We start from the raw sequence: 15590 nt of genomic DNA, 5'->3' as shown, positions 1-15590 counted from the left end.
AAATGGTGTGTTGATGATGAACTCCTTGCTCTTGTGCTTCAAATGATAGTCTCCCCAACACTCAACTCTCTCTCATAGGATTTGGATTTTGTGGAAAGAAGATTTGAGTGGAAAGCAACTTGGGGAAGGCTAGAGATCAAGATTCATATGGTAGGAATGGAATATCTTGGTCTCAACACATGAGTAGGTGGTTCTCTCTCAGAACATATGAGTTGGAATTGTGTATGTGTTCTGATGGCTCTCTCCACGAATGAAGAGGAGGTGGAGGGGTATATATAGCCTCCACACAAAATCCAACCATTACACACAGTTTTCCAATCTCGGTGGGACCGAATCAAAAAACTCGGTCGGACCGAAAAGGTAAACCTAGTGACCGTTAGAGATTTTCGGTGGGACTGACATGAACTCGGTAGGACCGATATGGTTAGGGTTTGGGCATAACGTAATCTCGGTGAGACCGATTACACAAACTCGGTGAGACCGATTTTGGTAATTAGCTAACCAGAGAGTTGGTCAGGCAAACTCGGTGGGACCGATTTGCTCTTTCGGTGAGACCGAAAAAGTTACAAAAAGGAAACACTGAATTTACATTGCAATATCGGTGGGACCGATTCGCTCTTTCGGTGAGACCGAAAAGTTACGAAAGGGAAACAAAGAGTTTGCAATCCCATCTCGATGAGACCGAGATCCCTATCGGTAGAACCGAATTGCTAGGGTTTGGCAGTGGCTTATGACAAATGAAACTCGGTGGCGTCGGATAGAAAGAATCGGTAGGACCGAGTTTGGCTTAGGGTTTAGGTCATATGTGGATATGGGAAAGTAGTTGAGGGTTTTGGAGCATATCACTAAGCACATGAAGCAAGAGGCTCATTAAGAAACACCTCATCCCTCCTTGATAGTATTGGCTTTTCCTAAAGACTCAATGTGATCTTGGATCACTAAAATATAAAATGAAGAGTCTTGAGCTTTTGAGCTTGAGCCAATCCTTTGTCCTTAGCATTTTGAGGGTTCCACTTTCACATCCATGCCATGCCAATCATTGAGCTTTCCTGAAATAATCATCTTGGAATAGCATTAGCTCAATGAGCTATATGTTGTTATGAATTACTAAAACCACCTAGGGATAGTTGCACTTTCATGTTGCTATACGATGCCACTTGTGCACTGGCTTCTCCCATTGAACTATAAACCCCTGGGACCTTACCGATGAACACGGCATACCACTTGCCCTAGCAATGCACAAGAGCAAGAGTTGAAGCAGCAAATCAATGAAGCACACAAGTAGAGCAAAGTAGCACACAAACAACAATGGAGCAGAAGAGAAGTAAAGCATGCATGATCATACGGCATAGCAAGTTCTTCCTAGCACTACCTTGGTGTTAACATACCACCACATCCAAAAGAGGGTTTCATCCTACCACCATAAGTTCACCATCAGCGTGAGGGTTTAGTATATAACACCTCACCAAAATATACATACCATCAAATAGTTTTTGAGCCCTAGCCACACAAAATGTACATCGTCATCGTCGCCGTCATCACCACCGCCATCGCCGTCGGGGATCATGCACGCTCACAGGCAACACTACTCTAGTAATAGTGCTTGCCCAGCCAGCTCCTGAGCCACAACACCCTGTGAGCGTCGGCCATGGCAACGAACCCAACACCCTGGACCTTGTTGTCAAGCAGGTGGCTGAGAGCTGCCATGAGAGCCTCGTCGCTGAAGCCACCCTGGGTCATGACAGCACCATACAGGTCATGGTGGACGTCGAGGGGCTTGCACTCCTTGATGGTTGTTGCCACCTCCTTCACCGCCTCAGTCATGCTGCAAAAGACATTGATCTCCTCCTCCATCAGGCCTCCTCTCTTTCTCTTCCTACCATGGACAGGGTCAAATGGCTTGTCGAAGGGCTTCGCGGCGAGCTTGTTAGGGCCATCAAGGACCTCGACGTCTGGGGTCCCAGGGAAGTCTGGCATGGGAGAACCAAGAGGCTCCCCCGAGACCATGGCGTGCTTGCCAGTTGCCAACCCGAAGGAGAAGATGTGCTGCATCTGGCTGTAGTTCTGGATGGGTGTGTTGAGGAACTCAGCGTCCCTTGGGTGGTCCTAAGAATGAAACACAAGTGTTGTTAGTTGCGATTAGGAGTACGCAATGGTGGACAGTATGAAAAGGAAGAGGTCTGTGAGCTAACCGCGACATGGCCGACGTAGTGCTCTGCCTCCAGAACTATGGAGCAAGTGTTCTCATCCCATGAGACGCCACTAAGGTCTCTCAGCTTGGATACTTGGATCCATCGACTTCTCCACTTCCTTAGGTGGTTGTACACCTGGGTGGCAGACACCTCTTGCCCACAGAACTCGAACACCTGCTTCGCAACGGTGTTCAAGTGCACCTCCTTGAAGCCATTGTCAGTCCTAACTCCACTAGAGATGAGCTCACACATCTTGTTCAACACGAACATGGACATGAACGGCTGCCACTTCATGTTGTTCGACCTACCATCTTTCTTTGCCTTTTGCTGCTGCGAGCTTGAGTGTAGCGGCAGCAGCAGTAGTTGGCTCAACGAACACTACTGGCACATAGAGGGAATCAGACGTGAACACCTCTGAATCAGGAGCCATCTCGGACATAGGCTGCGAGTCCTCGACAAACGATGGAGCAAACTGGCTGTCGGACACGACAAGGGCCTGATTAAGATCTTGTGTTTGTGTGGTCATGTCCTACAATCGTAGCACACATTGACAGTAAGCATAGCACACAACATACCAGACAATCCATGAAAGCAGAAGCATACATGTACATGGTTCATCACTATCATAGTAAGCACATGCTTCATCGCTATCATACTAAGCATACCGGACGATCTATGAGCAGGAACATACATCTACAACAAACACCATGCTACAAATGGACCAACAATAGCTACATCACAGATCTAAGCATGATTCAACACAAGCACAAGGTTCAACTTCAAACTCTACTACTAATCTAGCCTACCACATGCTTGAACATCTAGCCCTACCACAAATTGCAACCGCAGCATAGCAATCAACCATATCAGCTCACAGATCAGACCACTAACCAACCATGCATCTAGATTAAACCCTAGCTGCAGCTCAAATCTAGCTAGAAGGAACAGAGAGAAAGGGGGATTGAACTCGCAGAGGCCATGGCTGCAGTTTGAGGACGAGGGGGCTGGTCGTGGAAGATCAACATTGGCCGGTGAAGGAGCGTCGATGCCGTGGACCACCGGCCGATGAAGATGCGCCGCTTACCTGCTCGTCGGTGCTGATGTACGTCGGCGGGAAAGCTCGAACGAAGGGAGAATGGTGGCGGGAGTTGAGGCGGTGAGGGAGGGGCTAAATAGGTGTGGACTCGACGGGAGGTGAGCCGAAATCCTCTCGCCGATTTTTCAGCGACGCGGGCGAGCTCGCGCCATCTCCCCTGCTCGCACGAGGGGAGAAGCGTGTCGCCCTCCCCTGCCTTGCCCGAGCCAGGCTCGCGAGCCTGCCTATTCAGGCGTTTCCCCTGGGCTTAGCCTGGACGTGCTTTAAGGTCCGTGCAATGCGGGCCGCACAGTAAACGCAGGCAACCAAACATGCCACTTTCTTCTCGTGCGGGCCAGGCTGGGCCTAATGCTTTTTTTGCATGGTAATACGTGTCTCATTTATATCATAAAGATCATAGTACAAGTCACATACATACCGACTTGACAAAACTGAAAAGACAACAGAACGCTAGCCTTTGCACATAGGAACACCAGCCAAGAAGTAAAATTACAAACAAGACTGAAGAATCCCCTAAGCTTGACACCAACGCCCGTCACCTGCCTCTGGCACCACCATAGCAGCCACCAAAGGAGAAAATGACGGGTCACCTCCACACCTGAGCTCGACGCGGCTCCATCGCTGATGCAGCTTTGTGGACCTCCAAGGTGGCTCACCAATAAAGGTGAAGCCATTGCCGTTGAACGAATCAGACCGGGGCAACACTCCGGACACGTCATCGAACTCCAGATCTGGCACCCCCGCTCAACTAAGACGTTGGAGGAGGAAACCATACCTGCATGCCACGAACCACAAACCCAGATCCACCATCTTCTAGATGCCGTCGATGCAGACCACAATCTGCATCCGCTCCTGGACTACCTCCCAAGCTCCACGCCGGTGCTGGAGCAAACGCCGCCGCAACAGCGAAGCCCGAGGACACAGGTCCACCACGACGATGTCGCCGCCATCGCCGCACCATCCTTGCTTGAACAGTATGGTTTCCAAATCCACCCCAAAAGCGGATCGTCTCGTTGGGAAAGGATCTAAAGATTTATTAGTCGGTGTCGCCATCGCCATCGCCGAAGCCATGATGATGAACAACCCAAAATTCTAATAAACTAAGGCCTAAAATAATCCACACGCGTGGATCCAGCGACCCCCCTCACCACGACGACCGAGGTCGTCGGCGGAGGGGAGCCGCTGGAGGACGGCGGCGGAGGAAGTCGCCCTGGCGGCAGGAGGCGATCGCCTTTCTTTTCTTCTCCTAGGCCTAATGCGGGCAACCAAACACGCCCTCAATTGCTGCCTAGACGCGTCCAGATACTTATATTGTACCGCTTTGTTTTGAGTAATAAATAGAGCTAGATTTTCCCTAAAAATAAATAAATAAATAAAGAAGACCCAGCCGGTGAATGTGAAATCCCACCCACCCACCCATCGCTCCTCTCTCGCTCGTCTCTCCCTCTCCCCCGCACCACTTCTCGCCGCCACCACCACCTACAGTGCCCCGATCCCGCCCGATTCCGGCGTCCTGCGGCGGTGCCCAGCACACCACCGTGCCCCCCTCTCAACGCTCTTTTCTCCCATCTGGCCAGATCCGGCGCGCGCATCCTCCAGCGGCCAAGCGCGACCCTGCCCAGCAGCTAGGGTTTGGGCCAGCACATCGTCGGAGTAGCTCCGGCGTTGCTCCAGTGACTCAGGTGAGTACCTCCACTCCTCCTCGTCATATTCCTCCCTCTCTTCCTCACATCATCTCGTCTCCCTCGTAGACCCAGCGCGCCATCGCTGCTCGAGCACGGGGACGCCATGGATGGGAAGGCTTCTTCCTCCCCCTGTCTCGATGCCATGAACGACGCAGCTCCACCACTACCCCATGGAGACGGAGCTCCTTCTCCCACATCACGCATGGAGCCTCCCTCACAGCGCCTGAAGCCCTAGAGGGTACGAATCCCTCCTATTGTCTCATTCTACAACTTCTCTTCTTCTCGTCTTGATGCGTGTGTGTATTGTGTCAAGGAAAGGAATTCAAGGCCATGGCAGGAGAGAGAGGAGCTGCTCCTAGTACAGGACGCCATGGAAGGTTCTCCTTTCTTGTTCTGCCTTTTTAGTTTTTCTGTTTCTCTTCCCGATCTAGACAGGTTGAAGGATCTGTTTTGTTTAGGTGCTGCTCTGATGAGGAGAAACTGCTGCTGCAGGACGCCCTCCTCCCCTCCTCCTACCCCCACACGTGGTGAGCTCCAATGCATATGTGGATAATCAGGAACTGGTGGTACAACTAGTGTTTAATCAGTTACTTCATAATCTGTTCCACTGTGTGCATGAACATGCACATATTTTTTCCTGCTATTTACATACATAACTATTGGACAGTGAGAAGATTTCCATTGTGTGCATGAACGTACTTTTTTCCATCAATCCATCTCTTATCATGCACACATACTACCATATATTATATGATAATAAATCTTTTAGTTGCTCACTTTATATATAGGTGCTCAAAATTTTAGATTCCATAGAACTTCTGTTTGTAGTGAAAAAAGGCTATCTGGAGCTTTTAGTCAATGTCTATTTAAATAAATAGAATACCTATTGAGTATATGTGTTCATTGGTGCACAGTGCCGAATTACTTTTCCGTTTAAAATGAAATTACTTCTGTATATTGTGATGCTTCCCATAGTAGTTTGCACCCAGGAACCAACCAAGGGCTGATGCAATATATTTTACCTAGTATTTACTGCCCTTACTGTTTTAAAAAATAGACACTGAGGATACCTTTTTTTATTTTTTCCTACACCCTGTTGTGGGATTCATACTTACCTGCATATGAACAAACTGCAAGAGACAGATACAATTCCTGACCTGTGAAAGACTGTTTTATGACTTATCCATCTCACATGACCACCTTCTATATCTACAGGTATCTATCACTTCTTTCTACTTACAAGGCAGATATATCTACAAGTAAACCTACAAGTTCTTTGTAGTTCAAATGGAGTAAACCTACAAGTAAATCTACAAGTAAACCTACTTCTATATCTACAGGCATGCTTGATCATTCTTATTACAGAAATGTTAACGCCCAGACGTGTGGGTGTTGACCATCTCGACCACACACATCCATCATCGTCCAGTACTATATGCACGAATCTTGGCACAATCTGGACGATTTTCTGTGCCACGTAGGACAAGGCGCGTGTGTGGTGTGTGACATAGTTCGCCCGCACGTTGTCCCCCCCCCCCCCCCCGCGCGGTTAGCGGTTGCCACTTGGGGGCGTGCGATGGAACTGCTATGCGCCCGTACGCCATGCGCCGACCATGGTTGACGTCAAACACGTCACGCACTTCGCCCGCCTCCCCCTCACGGGTCCATTTACTCATCCCCACAGTTACTCGCACAACCCACTTCGCATTTCAGACGATTGGAGGAGAAGACGAGGGGAGAAGGCGACGACGCAGGCGGAAGAGTCAATGGCGTTCGCGGCTGTCGGTGGTTTTCGCCGGACCGGAGCGGCTTCGCCGGAGCGCCTACAGATTGAAGGTAATGCTCGCTCCCACTCTCACAATCCTTGCCTGCATTTTTCTCCCCTTCCCTTCGTGTTCGATGCTTCGCTCGAGATTCGTAGAGATTCAGGCGATTTGGCGATGCGCCGGCGTTCCCGCCGGCGGCGGAGTTCTGTGCTTGCTGTTTTCGATGGCACTGGGCAGTTTTGTCGCCGCCGCGGTGGCGGTCTCGCCGGTGTGGTTCTGCCTGTCCGGAGACACACACTGGTTGTGCCTTGGGATTAGGCCGTTGTTTTCCGATCTGATAGTTGCGCATTGCTTCGAATTGGTATTTGCAATCAGTTCGGGGAGAATTTTGGGGATGAATTTCAAGTCATTAGTTGCCATTGAACTCTAGATCTAGTTAGTTGTTTTTCAAACTGCAGTATGAAGGCAAACGTGGTGGTTTGAGTAATTATCATGACTATATGGCAACTAATTTTCTGAATGACTATGATAGTTGCCACAAACATGCTTTTCCATGCGGCAACTAATTTCTTGAATGACTGTGATAGTTGCCACAAACATGCTTTTCCATGTGGCAACTAATTTCTTGAATGACTGTGATAGTTGCCACAAACATGCTTTCCATGTGGCAACTAATTTTTGCTGAATGATTGTGATAGTTGCCACACTGTAGGAATGGTAAAGTGTAGTAAATCGGTAGTCACAGCAGTTTCAGCAACCAATTGCACTGGATGGCAACTAATCTGCACATCAACTATGTCTGTTGCCACTTGGATAGTATATTCTTGTGGCAAATAGACTGTGAACACACTATGACTATTGTCATGTTGTAGACAGGATAATGTGGCAAATTGGCTGCATAACATGGCAACTAATTTGCACATCAATTGTGTCAGATGCCATATATATGCTTTTCATGTGGCAAGTATTTGTCTGAACACAGCATGTCTGTTGCCATGTTACAGTCAGTATAATGTGGCAAATTCATTGTACGGCAGACGCAATTTTCATGTTTTGTCATGATAACTTGTGATATCTGAACACACTGTGGCAATTTCAGGTTGTTCATTAGATGTTTTTCATCGCTTTTTTGAATTCTGTGTTGCATTTTAACATGGCAATTTCAACCTAGCACATTTTTGCCATTGAACACATGGCAAGTCATTGTTGTATGAGGACAGGGTGTGACCTGCCACATCTTAGATTTGTGCAGTGGAGGATTTTGTGACTTTCTTTCTTACTATTTTGTGCTAACATGGCAACTTCAATATTTTGTTTTTAAGTGCATTTATGATCTGTATATTTTTTCAAATGTAACCAATGTGCTTAATTGCCACATTTATGTTTTGAACAATCATACGGGGGGTGCGTGTGTGTTCATGTGATATTTTGCATTCACTAGTTGACATTTTCACTTGAGCCCATGCGGCAAGGACATTCTATTAAATGGCAACTGCTTACTTCCTGCATTTTCATTTTCACTATGATAATTTGGTTTGTTCTTACCTTAGCAGAATGGCTCGCAGCGATCATCAAAACGATGATGATGATTTCATGGATTCACCACAGCAGAATCAGGCAACTGGACGGAGAAAAGAGGGCGACGAGGTAACTGTCCACACACGCTCTTCCTCCTGCATATGTTATTGGTTGCCACCTTGAGCTTTGCAGTCGTCTGTCATGAACTAAAATTTCATGACGGTGAAAACATGGCAACAACTGATCATTTGTCTGTTTTTTGCAGAAAAAGAAACGTACTCGCAACAGGGCCTCCTAGGAACGACTGACTTCATTGACTGACAGATTTATCGACGATCAGAAGGGAGCTGCTACTGAGATGGGTATACAGGCTCTGATGAATGTTCGGTGCACGAATCTAGTCAACCCTGTATGCGACTGGCTTGGTGAGATTTACGACCCCCGCCTCTAGGGAATTTGTGATTCCGGGACGTGGAAGACTGCCGTTGAACAAGGAATCCGTGTTCTGCACTTTAGGTGTGCCCCGTGGACAAATCAAAGTCCCGTATGAGGTCAATAACAAGATCGAGGAAGCGTTGTTCCCCCGTTTGTTTCCTGGGTTGGAATTCATGCCGAACACGTCTGTACTGGCAGATTCGCTGCAGGCCATGACAACCCATGGCGAGGTTTTTAAGATGAAACTACACATGTACCTCATCTCAGTTGTTTTCGCGCCGATCACTTCTTTTCGCCCAAGCAACAAATGCTTCCCCATCCTGGTGAATAATTTATCTTTACTACATTATTTTCCTTCAAATTTTTTGCTCCGATGTCATGTGCAAGCTAGTCACTGCCAATGTTTTTTGATGTTTTTTCCATTTGATTTCTGATGCGGCAATTCATTGTCCTGAAAATTATGTGGTGCAGGCGAAAATGAAAGATGTGACGAACATGAATTGATGTAAGTTTATTGCCGACTTCCTGCATGATGCATTCTCAAGCAAGATGTACCAGAAGGGTTGTCAACTGCATTTAATGGTATTTTTTATCAGTCCTTTCTGTGAACACTTTTTTTAACACCTTTTATTTATGCACGGCAACCTGATCATAATAAGATGGCAACTGCCATAATGATAATATGGCAACTGTCATCATGACAATATGGCAACTGCCATCATACTGTGATGGCAACTGCCATCATGACAATACGGCAACTGCCATCACACTATGATGGCAACTAGCACATACAGATGACAACTTCTTCTTTTTCTCTTTTCATGCACTTTAACTTGATGATTGTAGGAACATATATTATTCTGTTTTTTCGCAAAATAGCATGATCGCAACTGATATTTCTTTCTTTTTAAAATTGTTGTACATTAGTTCATGTACGTCGACTGTCTTATCTGTCCATCATGGATTTCACTGGGACAGGAGGCCCACCGCCTACGCACAAGTTTACTGTTTCTGCATGAACTATCGATGTTGTCAAGGTTGTGCTTGCTGCAGACAGGGTAACTGATATCAAATATGGAAAACTGCAGGTTATTTCTGGTTTCTTTCTATACATGGCATTCTTACAAATTTTTGCGGCATAACATATCGTCATATGGCAACCGTCTGTGGCTAACAACAGATGACTACCTTTGTTAGCCATGGCTGTCTGCGTATGGTATCCATGTCTCACTCCACATGACAACTCTGTCATTCGTGTTGAAACTTATATTCACGTCTTCTTTTTTTGTTGTATTTGCAACACATGAACTGCTAGTCAGTGTTCATCATTCTCTCTCTTACATCCTAACTATTTTTTTGGTTTTTTCCAGCTGATGGCCAAGCATGCTATAGACTACAGCATGTTTGGGGGCCCTCAAAACTTTGGAAAGTGGATGGACATGAACTCAGCTCCGTCTTTCCCTACTGAGGTAATCAAAGATATATATCTATGGTTGCCTTGGATTATTTTTTATGTCGTGCAAGTGACTGTAATATGGTTGGTCATTGCTGCTTCTTATTTCGTGCACAGGCGAGGGCACCTGTTGAGCATCTAATTGGGCAGTTTGCATCCGGAATGACCGGCTTGCTCGGGAAGTTGGTTGAGGGGTGGACGTCCCTTAATGGCTCCGACAGCGACGCGGTTGTGAGGTAGTTCACTACATTTATCCCAGAACGGACACATCGTCCAACTGGTTGCCGTGGACGGTATGACTACAGCAATTCCCAAGAGCTTGCTAACACACAAGATGAACTAGATGGAGACGCTGGTCTTAGTAAGGATGACGACGATGACACGGAGAACGTGCAATAGGACACTGATGATGATGAATATGTTGAAGTTCGTGCAGGTAGTAAGAAGGGCAAGGATGCACCAGATGTCCCCCACCGGAGAAAGTCAAAGAACATACGGCTGCGAAAGGCGAGGGGGTGTTGCCATCAAAGAGGGGGAGGGCTTCAGAGGATGTTGGGCAGGGTTCTCCTGGCAAGAGGTTTAGGACCTATCCCGTAGCTGCTAGGAGGAGGTTCAACTTTAATTTTAGTTTTTTGTTTTGTCTATATTTTTGGAACAGACAGATCCCCTTTTGCATTTGTTTTTGCTAAGCGTGGCAATGAGTTTGCTGTCTGACAATTGCCACCTTTTTTTCTTTCATCTTATACGTGCAGTGAGGCGACAGCTGGTGGACGAGCAGTTACGAAGAAACAGGCACCAACGCCAACCCGTGTTTCTGCTCGGTTGAACAAAGGTGCCCCATTGTTGGTGACATCCCTTTCACCAGGTCATCTCCTCGTACGACGATGTCCAACATCGGGGATCCTGTCGTGTTGCTAGACCTGAGAAAGCCAGTCAAGAAGTAGGTTTTCCATGTGCTTTCATTGACATAGTGCTATATTTTTTATTTTTCAATGCATCCGTTCAGCTTGCCACATGGGCTTCTGTCATCGTTCCCACATGGCAACTGATGTTTTTCAAATGATTTCCTTCCTTTTTAACTGCATGGCAACTCCTGCTTGTTTTTTACATGGCAACTGCTATTTAGGCCAAATGGCAACTCTTATTGTACCTACATGGCAACTGCCATCTTTTCATTGGCTTGTGTGCTCATCCCATACCTAGTTTTGAAATTGCATTCCTGGCAGATAATCTGTTTTTATCATTCTTCAAGTTGGCTAGCATGGCAACTCTTGCTGGATTCGCATGGCAACTGCTAACTATGCCACATGGCAACTCATATTCCCCTTACATGGCAACTACCAACTTTTCCACCTTTTTTTCATTTTTTTTAGATTTATACCATGACAATTATTTTTGTTCATTTTTAATACCTTTTTCATGTGCTTTCTTTTTTGCAGGGTGAAGAAGACTACTATACGCGGGGCCAAGCATATCATTAGGGACCCACTCGAACGCCTTCATTCAAAGTTGTCAACAGGGGGCAACTCAGATGTTCATGAGGCGCCAGTCGACAAAACTGCTGTTACATCGTTAACTGTTCCCACTAACTCTGACGCAAGTGGCCGACCATCTCCGCCGGTTGCAGATGTGCAGGTTAGAACAACAGGCATCCATACATCAGGGAGTGACGAGTCGGTATCTGCTAGGACAGCTGAAATATTGCCAACTCTTCTGGTAATGAAGGATGTTGCTGTGAGCCATGCCATCCCATCAGCAAGCGTTGAAGTGGACGCTCCCAAGACCAACCTAAGCAAGGAAGATTCCCGCTCATCTGACACTAATTCCAAGCGCGTGTGTGGTGGCACTTCTATGTCTACGACAGAAGTGGCTGAGGCGGCAGTTCATAATGATATGCCATCTACAGGTAGGAGTCTTGGCACAACAGCTCCAGCTCCTGTCGGTGCAGATACCCCTAAGGCGACTGTTTCACGTGCTGGTCTTCCACCGAGGTGTCGTAGCCACCGCAAGCAATCAACTGACATACCCAACGCACCAGCTGTAGCTAGGAGTAGCAGAGATGAGTCTGGTTATGTTCTTGTGTCCACACTGTTCCTGCCACCTTCCAAAAGCAATGTGATGGAGAAACCGGAAGACCGAAGCACAACTGATGCAGGTGTCAAGCCGGGCACGAGTGACGCAGGTGAACGCCCGGAGCAGACTGCGCCTTTACCCGCAGTGGAAATCCCCAGTTTAAATCTGCGCACTTCCAGGCTCCCAGTCAATGTTGGTGTCCCTTACAGCCCAAACAAGAAGATTATCAAGGAAGCTGCGGCTGATACTGCTGACAATACGCCCCGCCCTACAAATAAGTCCGATCATTCTGTAGCGGCCGATTCAGATATGTTTGTTGATCTTTCACCCATGGATTCCGCCCCGCAAGTTGTTCACGGTCCGGCCAGTAGGCATGAGAGGCACCCAATGGCCTTCACCCCATCGAGCTTCAGCCTTGGCATCAGTCAAGATCAACCAGTGGTGCCAGATCTTATGCCAGTTGCCTTTGCTTTCTCGGGAGGCATGCCCGCAATGATGGCGCAACCAATGGTCGAGGGCAGGAAGGTTGTCAAGTTCGCAGAGCCGATCGTCCAAGGTACATTTCTTATGTGCTTATCATTTTCTTGTATACATCTGTGTAGTCTGACTTTTGTCCCAAGCATTTTTTTGGGGTTCTCACTTGTGATGGCAACTGTTATGTGATGACATGGCAACTGGATTTGTTGCACCATGTCACCTACATTTTTTTTGTCATGCTGCATTTTACATTCGGCAATCACATGGCAACTGAAGTTGATTCAATATGGCAACTGTAGTTGTTGTCACATGGCAACTACAGTGCAATACACATGACAACTAGATTTGCTGCACCATGTCACCTGTATTTTTGTTTTCATGCTGCATTTTCCATTCGGCAAGCACATGGCAACTGGAGTTGACACAACATGGCAACTGGAGTTGCTGTCACATGGCAACTACAATGCACTACACATGGCAACTACAATGCACTACACATGGCAACTGGATTTGCCTCCACATGGCAACTCCTTACTTTTTGTACCTACATTTCACATCATGCACCCTATCTTTTCACATTCCATTTGTTTTGTTTTCCAGGTATCCTAACCCACTTTTTTTATCCTTTCAGGCACCCCTGAGAAGATTTCACCGTCACTTGATGGAGCTTACCGCAGGATCGAGGAGGCAGCATTGCAGAGGAGGTCCTCACGAGGTCAGGGGCAATCAAGTTCCAATGTGCCTGCAGATACGGTATCTGAGGATACCATTAGGAGTGCCACCCCTGGTTCTGCGAGGCAGCAGAGGGTAGTTCACCCACCTCCCGCGGAAGACTACGAGCCCGAAGTCAGGGCCACAAAGAAACAGACCCAGTTGTACGATATTGTCAAGCGATTTGAAAATGCGAGGACCAGCAGCAAGCACATGAAGGAGCTGAAAGCGTAATGACCACATTTTACTTTGCTCTTTCTACCATTCATATTTTTTCTACTTTCTATATATGATCTGCTTACGTTTTAGTTCTTCCTTTTTTACTTAGTAGACATGATTATTTCATGTTATATCATTTTCATATAGCTCATGTTTGGATAGAACCAAGGTCATTCAATGCGAAGCGACATACGTTGACCTGGGTGATCTTGCCGAGTCCGTGAGGCCAAACGGTAAAATGTCGACGAATGTAGTTGCATGCGGGATTGACTACATCAACAAGCATATGGATATGTCTCCCGACAAAACAATCATGCATTACAGTGTGACCTGCAAAATATGGGATGGTGACTTTCACCACAAAATCCTGAGAAAGAATTTTGCTCAACACGGTCAATTCAAGCTCACACTGAAGAAATATGTGAGTATTCCTTCCCTATTTGCACTCTTTTCACATGGTATGGTTTTTTGCCATTATCTGCACTCTGTTTATGTGGCAGATGTTTCATGCGGCATCAGCTGCCGTGCAAACTAACTTTTTGATTTTTGCATCCCGTGCAACTATGTGGCAACTTCAAAGTAAAATACATGGCAAATTCTTTTCATACATGGACGACAACTTTCTTTCAACTACCCACTATAACTAAATATTCTACGCGATTCTACTTTTTTTGTCCCTTTGCTGTTCTTCATGTGAACTCTGCTTTTCATTTCCTTCACTTTTACATGCAGGTCCTGTTCCTCATGTTCCAGGAGCTTGCACCACACGACCCACACGACAAGTGTGGTCACCACTACGTGATTTGTCTTGACCTAAAGAACCAATGCTTTGAGGTGCTTGATTCAATGTGTTCGGCAGCCGATGCAGACCTTACTTCGCATGCTGAATTCTTCATCAACAACGTCAAAGAGACATGGAACCGTCACTACGAAAACTCAAAGGTCCAGATCAGACATTTTCCGATTGAGTACGTGGCGACTACGAATCAAGGAAACACGTAATTTCCTACCCCCCTTCATGTGCCATTTACATCAATCCCACCCCTCTTTGTTGTTACATCTGAATTGAAGTTTATCATTGCTATGTTTGTCCTTTTTTTGGATTCACCTGACTCTTTTTCTTGTGCAGGACGGACTGTGGCTTTCACACGTTGAAATACCTTGCAAAGTGGGAAGGTAGACTTGTTCCCGCTGTCACAGCTGCAACGGTCGTTGAGCTCTGGAAATTTTACACATGGAACTGGTTGACGAATGAAGATTTCAACAAGCGGTCCGGAGCACGCGAGTTCGTGGAGGAAACTGACAAGAAAGTCATCAAGAAGTACAAGTGATCACATGGCATTACACACTGGACGCATACCTTACATTCTGTTGCCGAGGAATGTAAGGTACTACATTCTGTTCTTCTCAAACACTATGTTCGTGTGCTATGCTATGACTGCAACCCCGAGTAGCCTAGTACGCAGTGGTGGTTCGTGAGTGACATTTGAATATTTTCTGTAATATTTTGTGTGGATATGAACCTATTTCAGGTGTGATAGTAGATACATTTTATGTTTATCATTATTATTGTGGTTTCATCGTTTACACCACCAGGTTGCTGCTTTGAATGCGTGCATTATGTTCTAAAATATGGCAACTGTAGTTCATCAGACATGGTTATTAAAAGTCATCGTCATTTTTCATTTGGATGTTTTGCTTCTTCTTTTTCATTGCTAACTGCACCGGCTACCATGGTAGTTTTGATCATGTAGCCGTAACCTTTTCTGTGGTTGATGCACGTTACGCTTTTTCAACTTTGTTTCCCATAGATTGCACACAACACAGCATGTGTGACTAAAGCGTGTCGAATTATCATGAAAATATACGCGATGTAGAGTCATTACAAATAACATGGCATTTTTCAGTACAGCTAACAGGGCAGATTCAGTACAAAGAGCACGACAGATTCAGCATAAACAAGAT

At 46.4% G+C, this 15590-nt stretch overlaps 1 protein-coding gene across 13 annotated transcripts; it reads left to right on the top strand.

Annotated features, from left to right (window-relative positions):
- The first annotated feature begins 4697 nt into the window (after nucleotides 1-4697).
- LOC123189198 (uncharacterized) lies at nucleotides 4698-15310 on the top strand. Of its 13 annotated transcripts, none has more exons than XM_044601555.1 (15): nucleotides 4698-4970; nucleotides 5040-5211; nucleotides 5292-5350; nucleotides 5466-5500; nucleotides 6189-6809; nucleotides 8293-9015; nucleotides 9164-9274; nucleotides 9620-9780; nucleotides 10063-10161; nucleotides 10263-11085; nucleotides 11585-12774; nucleotides 13327-13636; nucleotides 13773-14046; nucleotides 14358-14623; nucleotides 14755-15310. In XM_044601555.1, exons 10-15 carry the CDS (start codon nucleotides 11030-11032, stop codon nucleotides 14954-14956), a joined length of 2298 nt encoding a protein of 765 aa, XP_044457490.1. In that variant the 5' UTR covers nucleotides 4698-4970; nucleotides 5040-5211; nucleotides 5292-5350; nucleotides 5466-5500; nucleotides 6189-6809; nucleotides 8293-9015; nucleotides 9164-9274; nucleotides 9620-9780; nucleotides 10063-10161; nucleotides 10263-11029; the 3' UTR covers nucleotides 14957-15310. The 13 variants fall into 13 exon arrangements, with proteins under 13 accessions (XP_044457490.1, XP_044457495.1, XP_044457482.1 ...); XM_044601560.1 differs by having other exon boundaries at nucleotides 5432-5500; nucleotides 13788-14046; XM_044601547.1 differs by having other exon boundaries at nucleotides 5432-5500.
- Nucleotides 15311-15590: the final 280 nt, after the last annotated feature.

This window comes from Triticum aestivum, chromosome 2A (assembly GCF_018294505.1).
Source record: "Triticum aestivum cultivar Chinese Spring chromosome 2A, IWGSC CS RefSeq v2.1, whole genome shotgun sequence".
Lineage (NCBI taxonomy): Eukaryota > Viridiplantae > Streptophyta > Magnoliopsida > Poales > Poaceae > Triticum > Triticum aestivum.
This window is presented reverse-complemented; position numbering and strand designations above follow the sequence as displayed.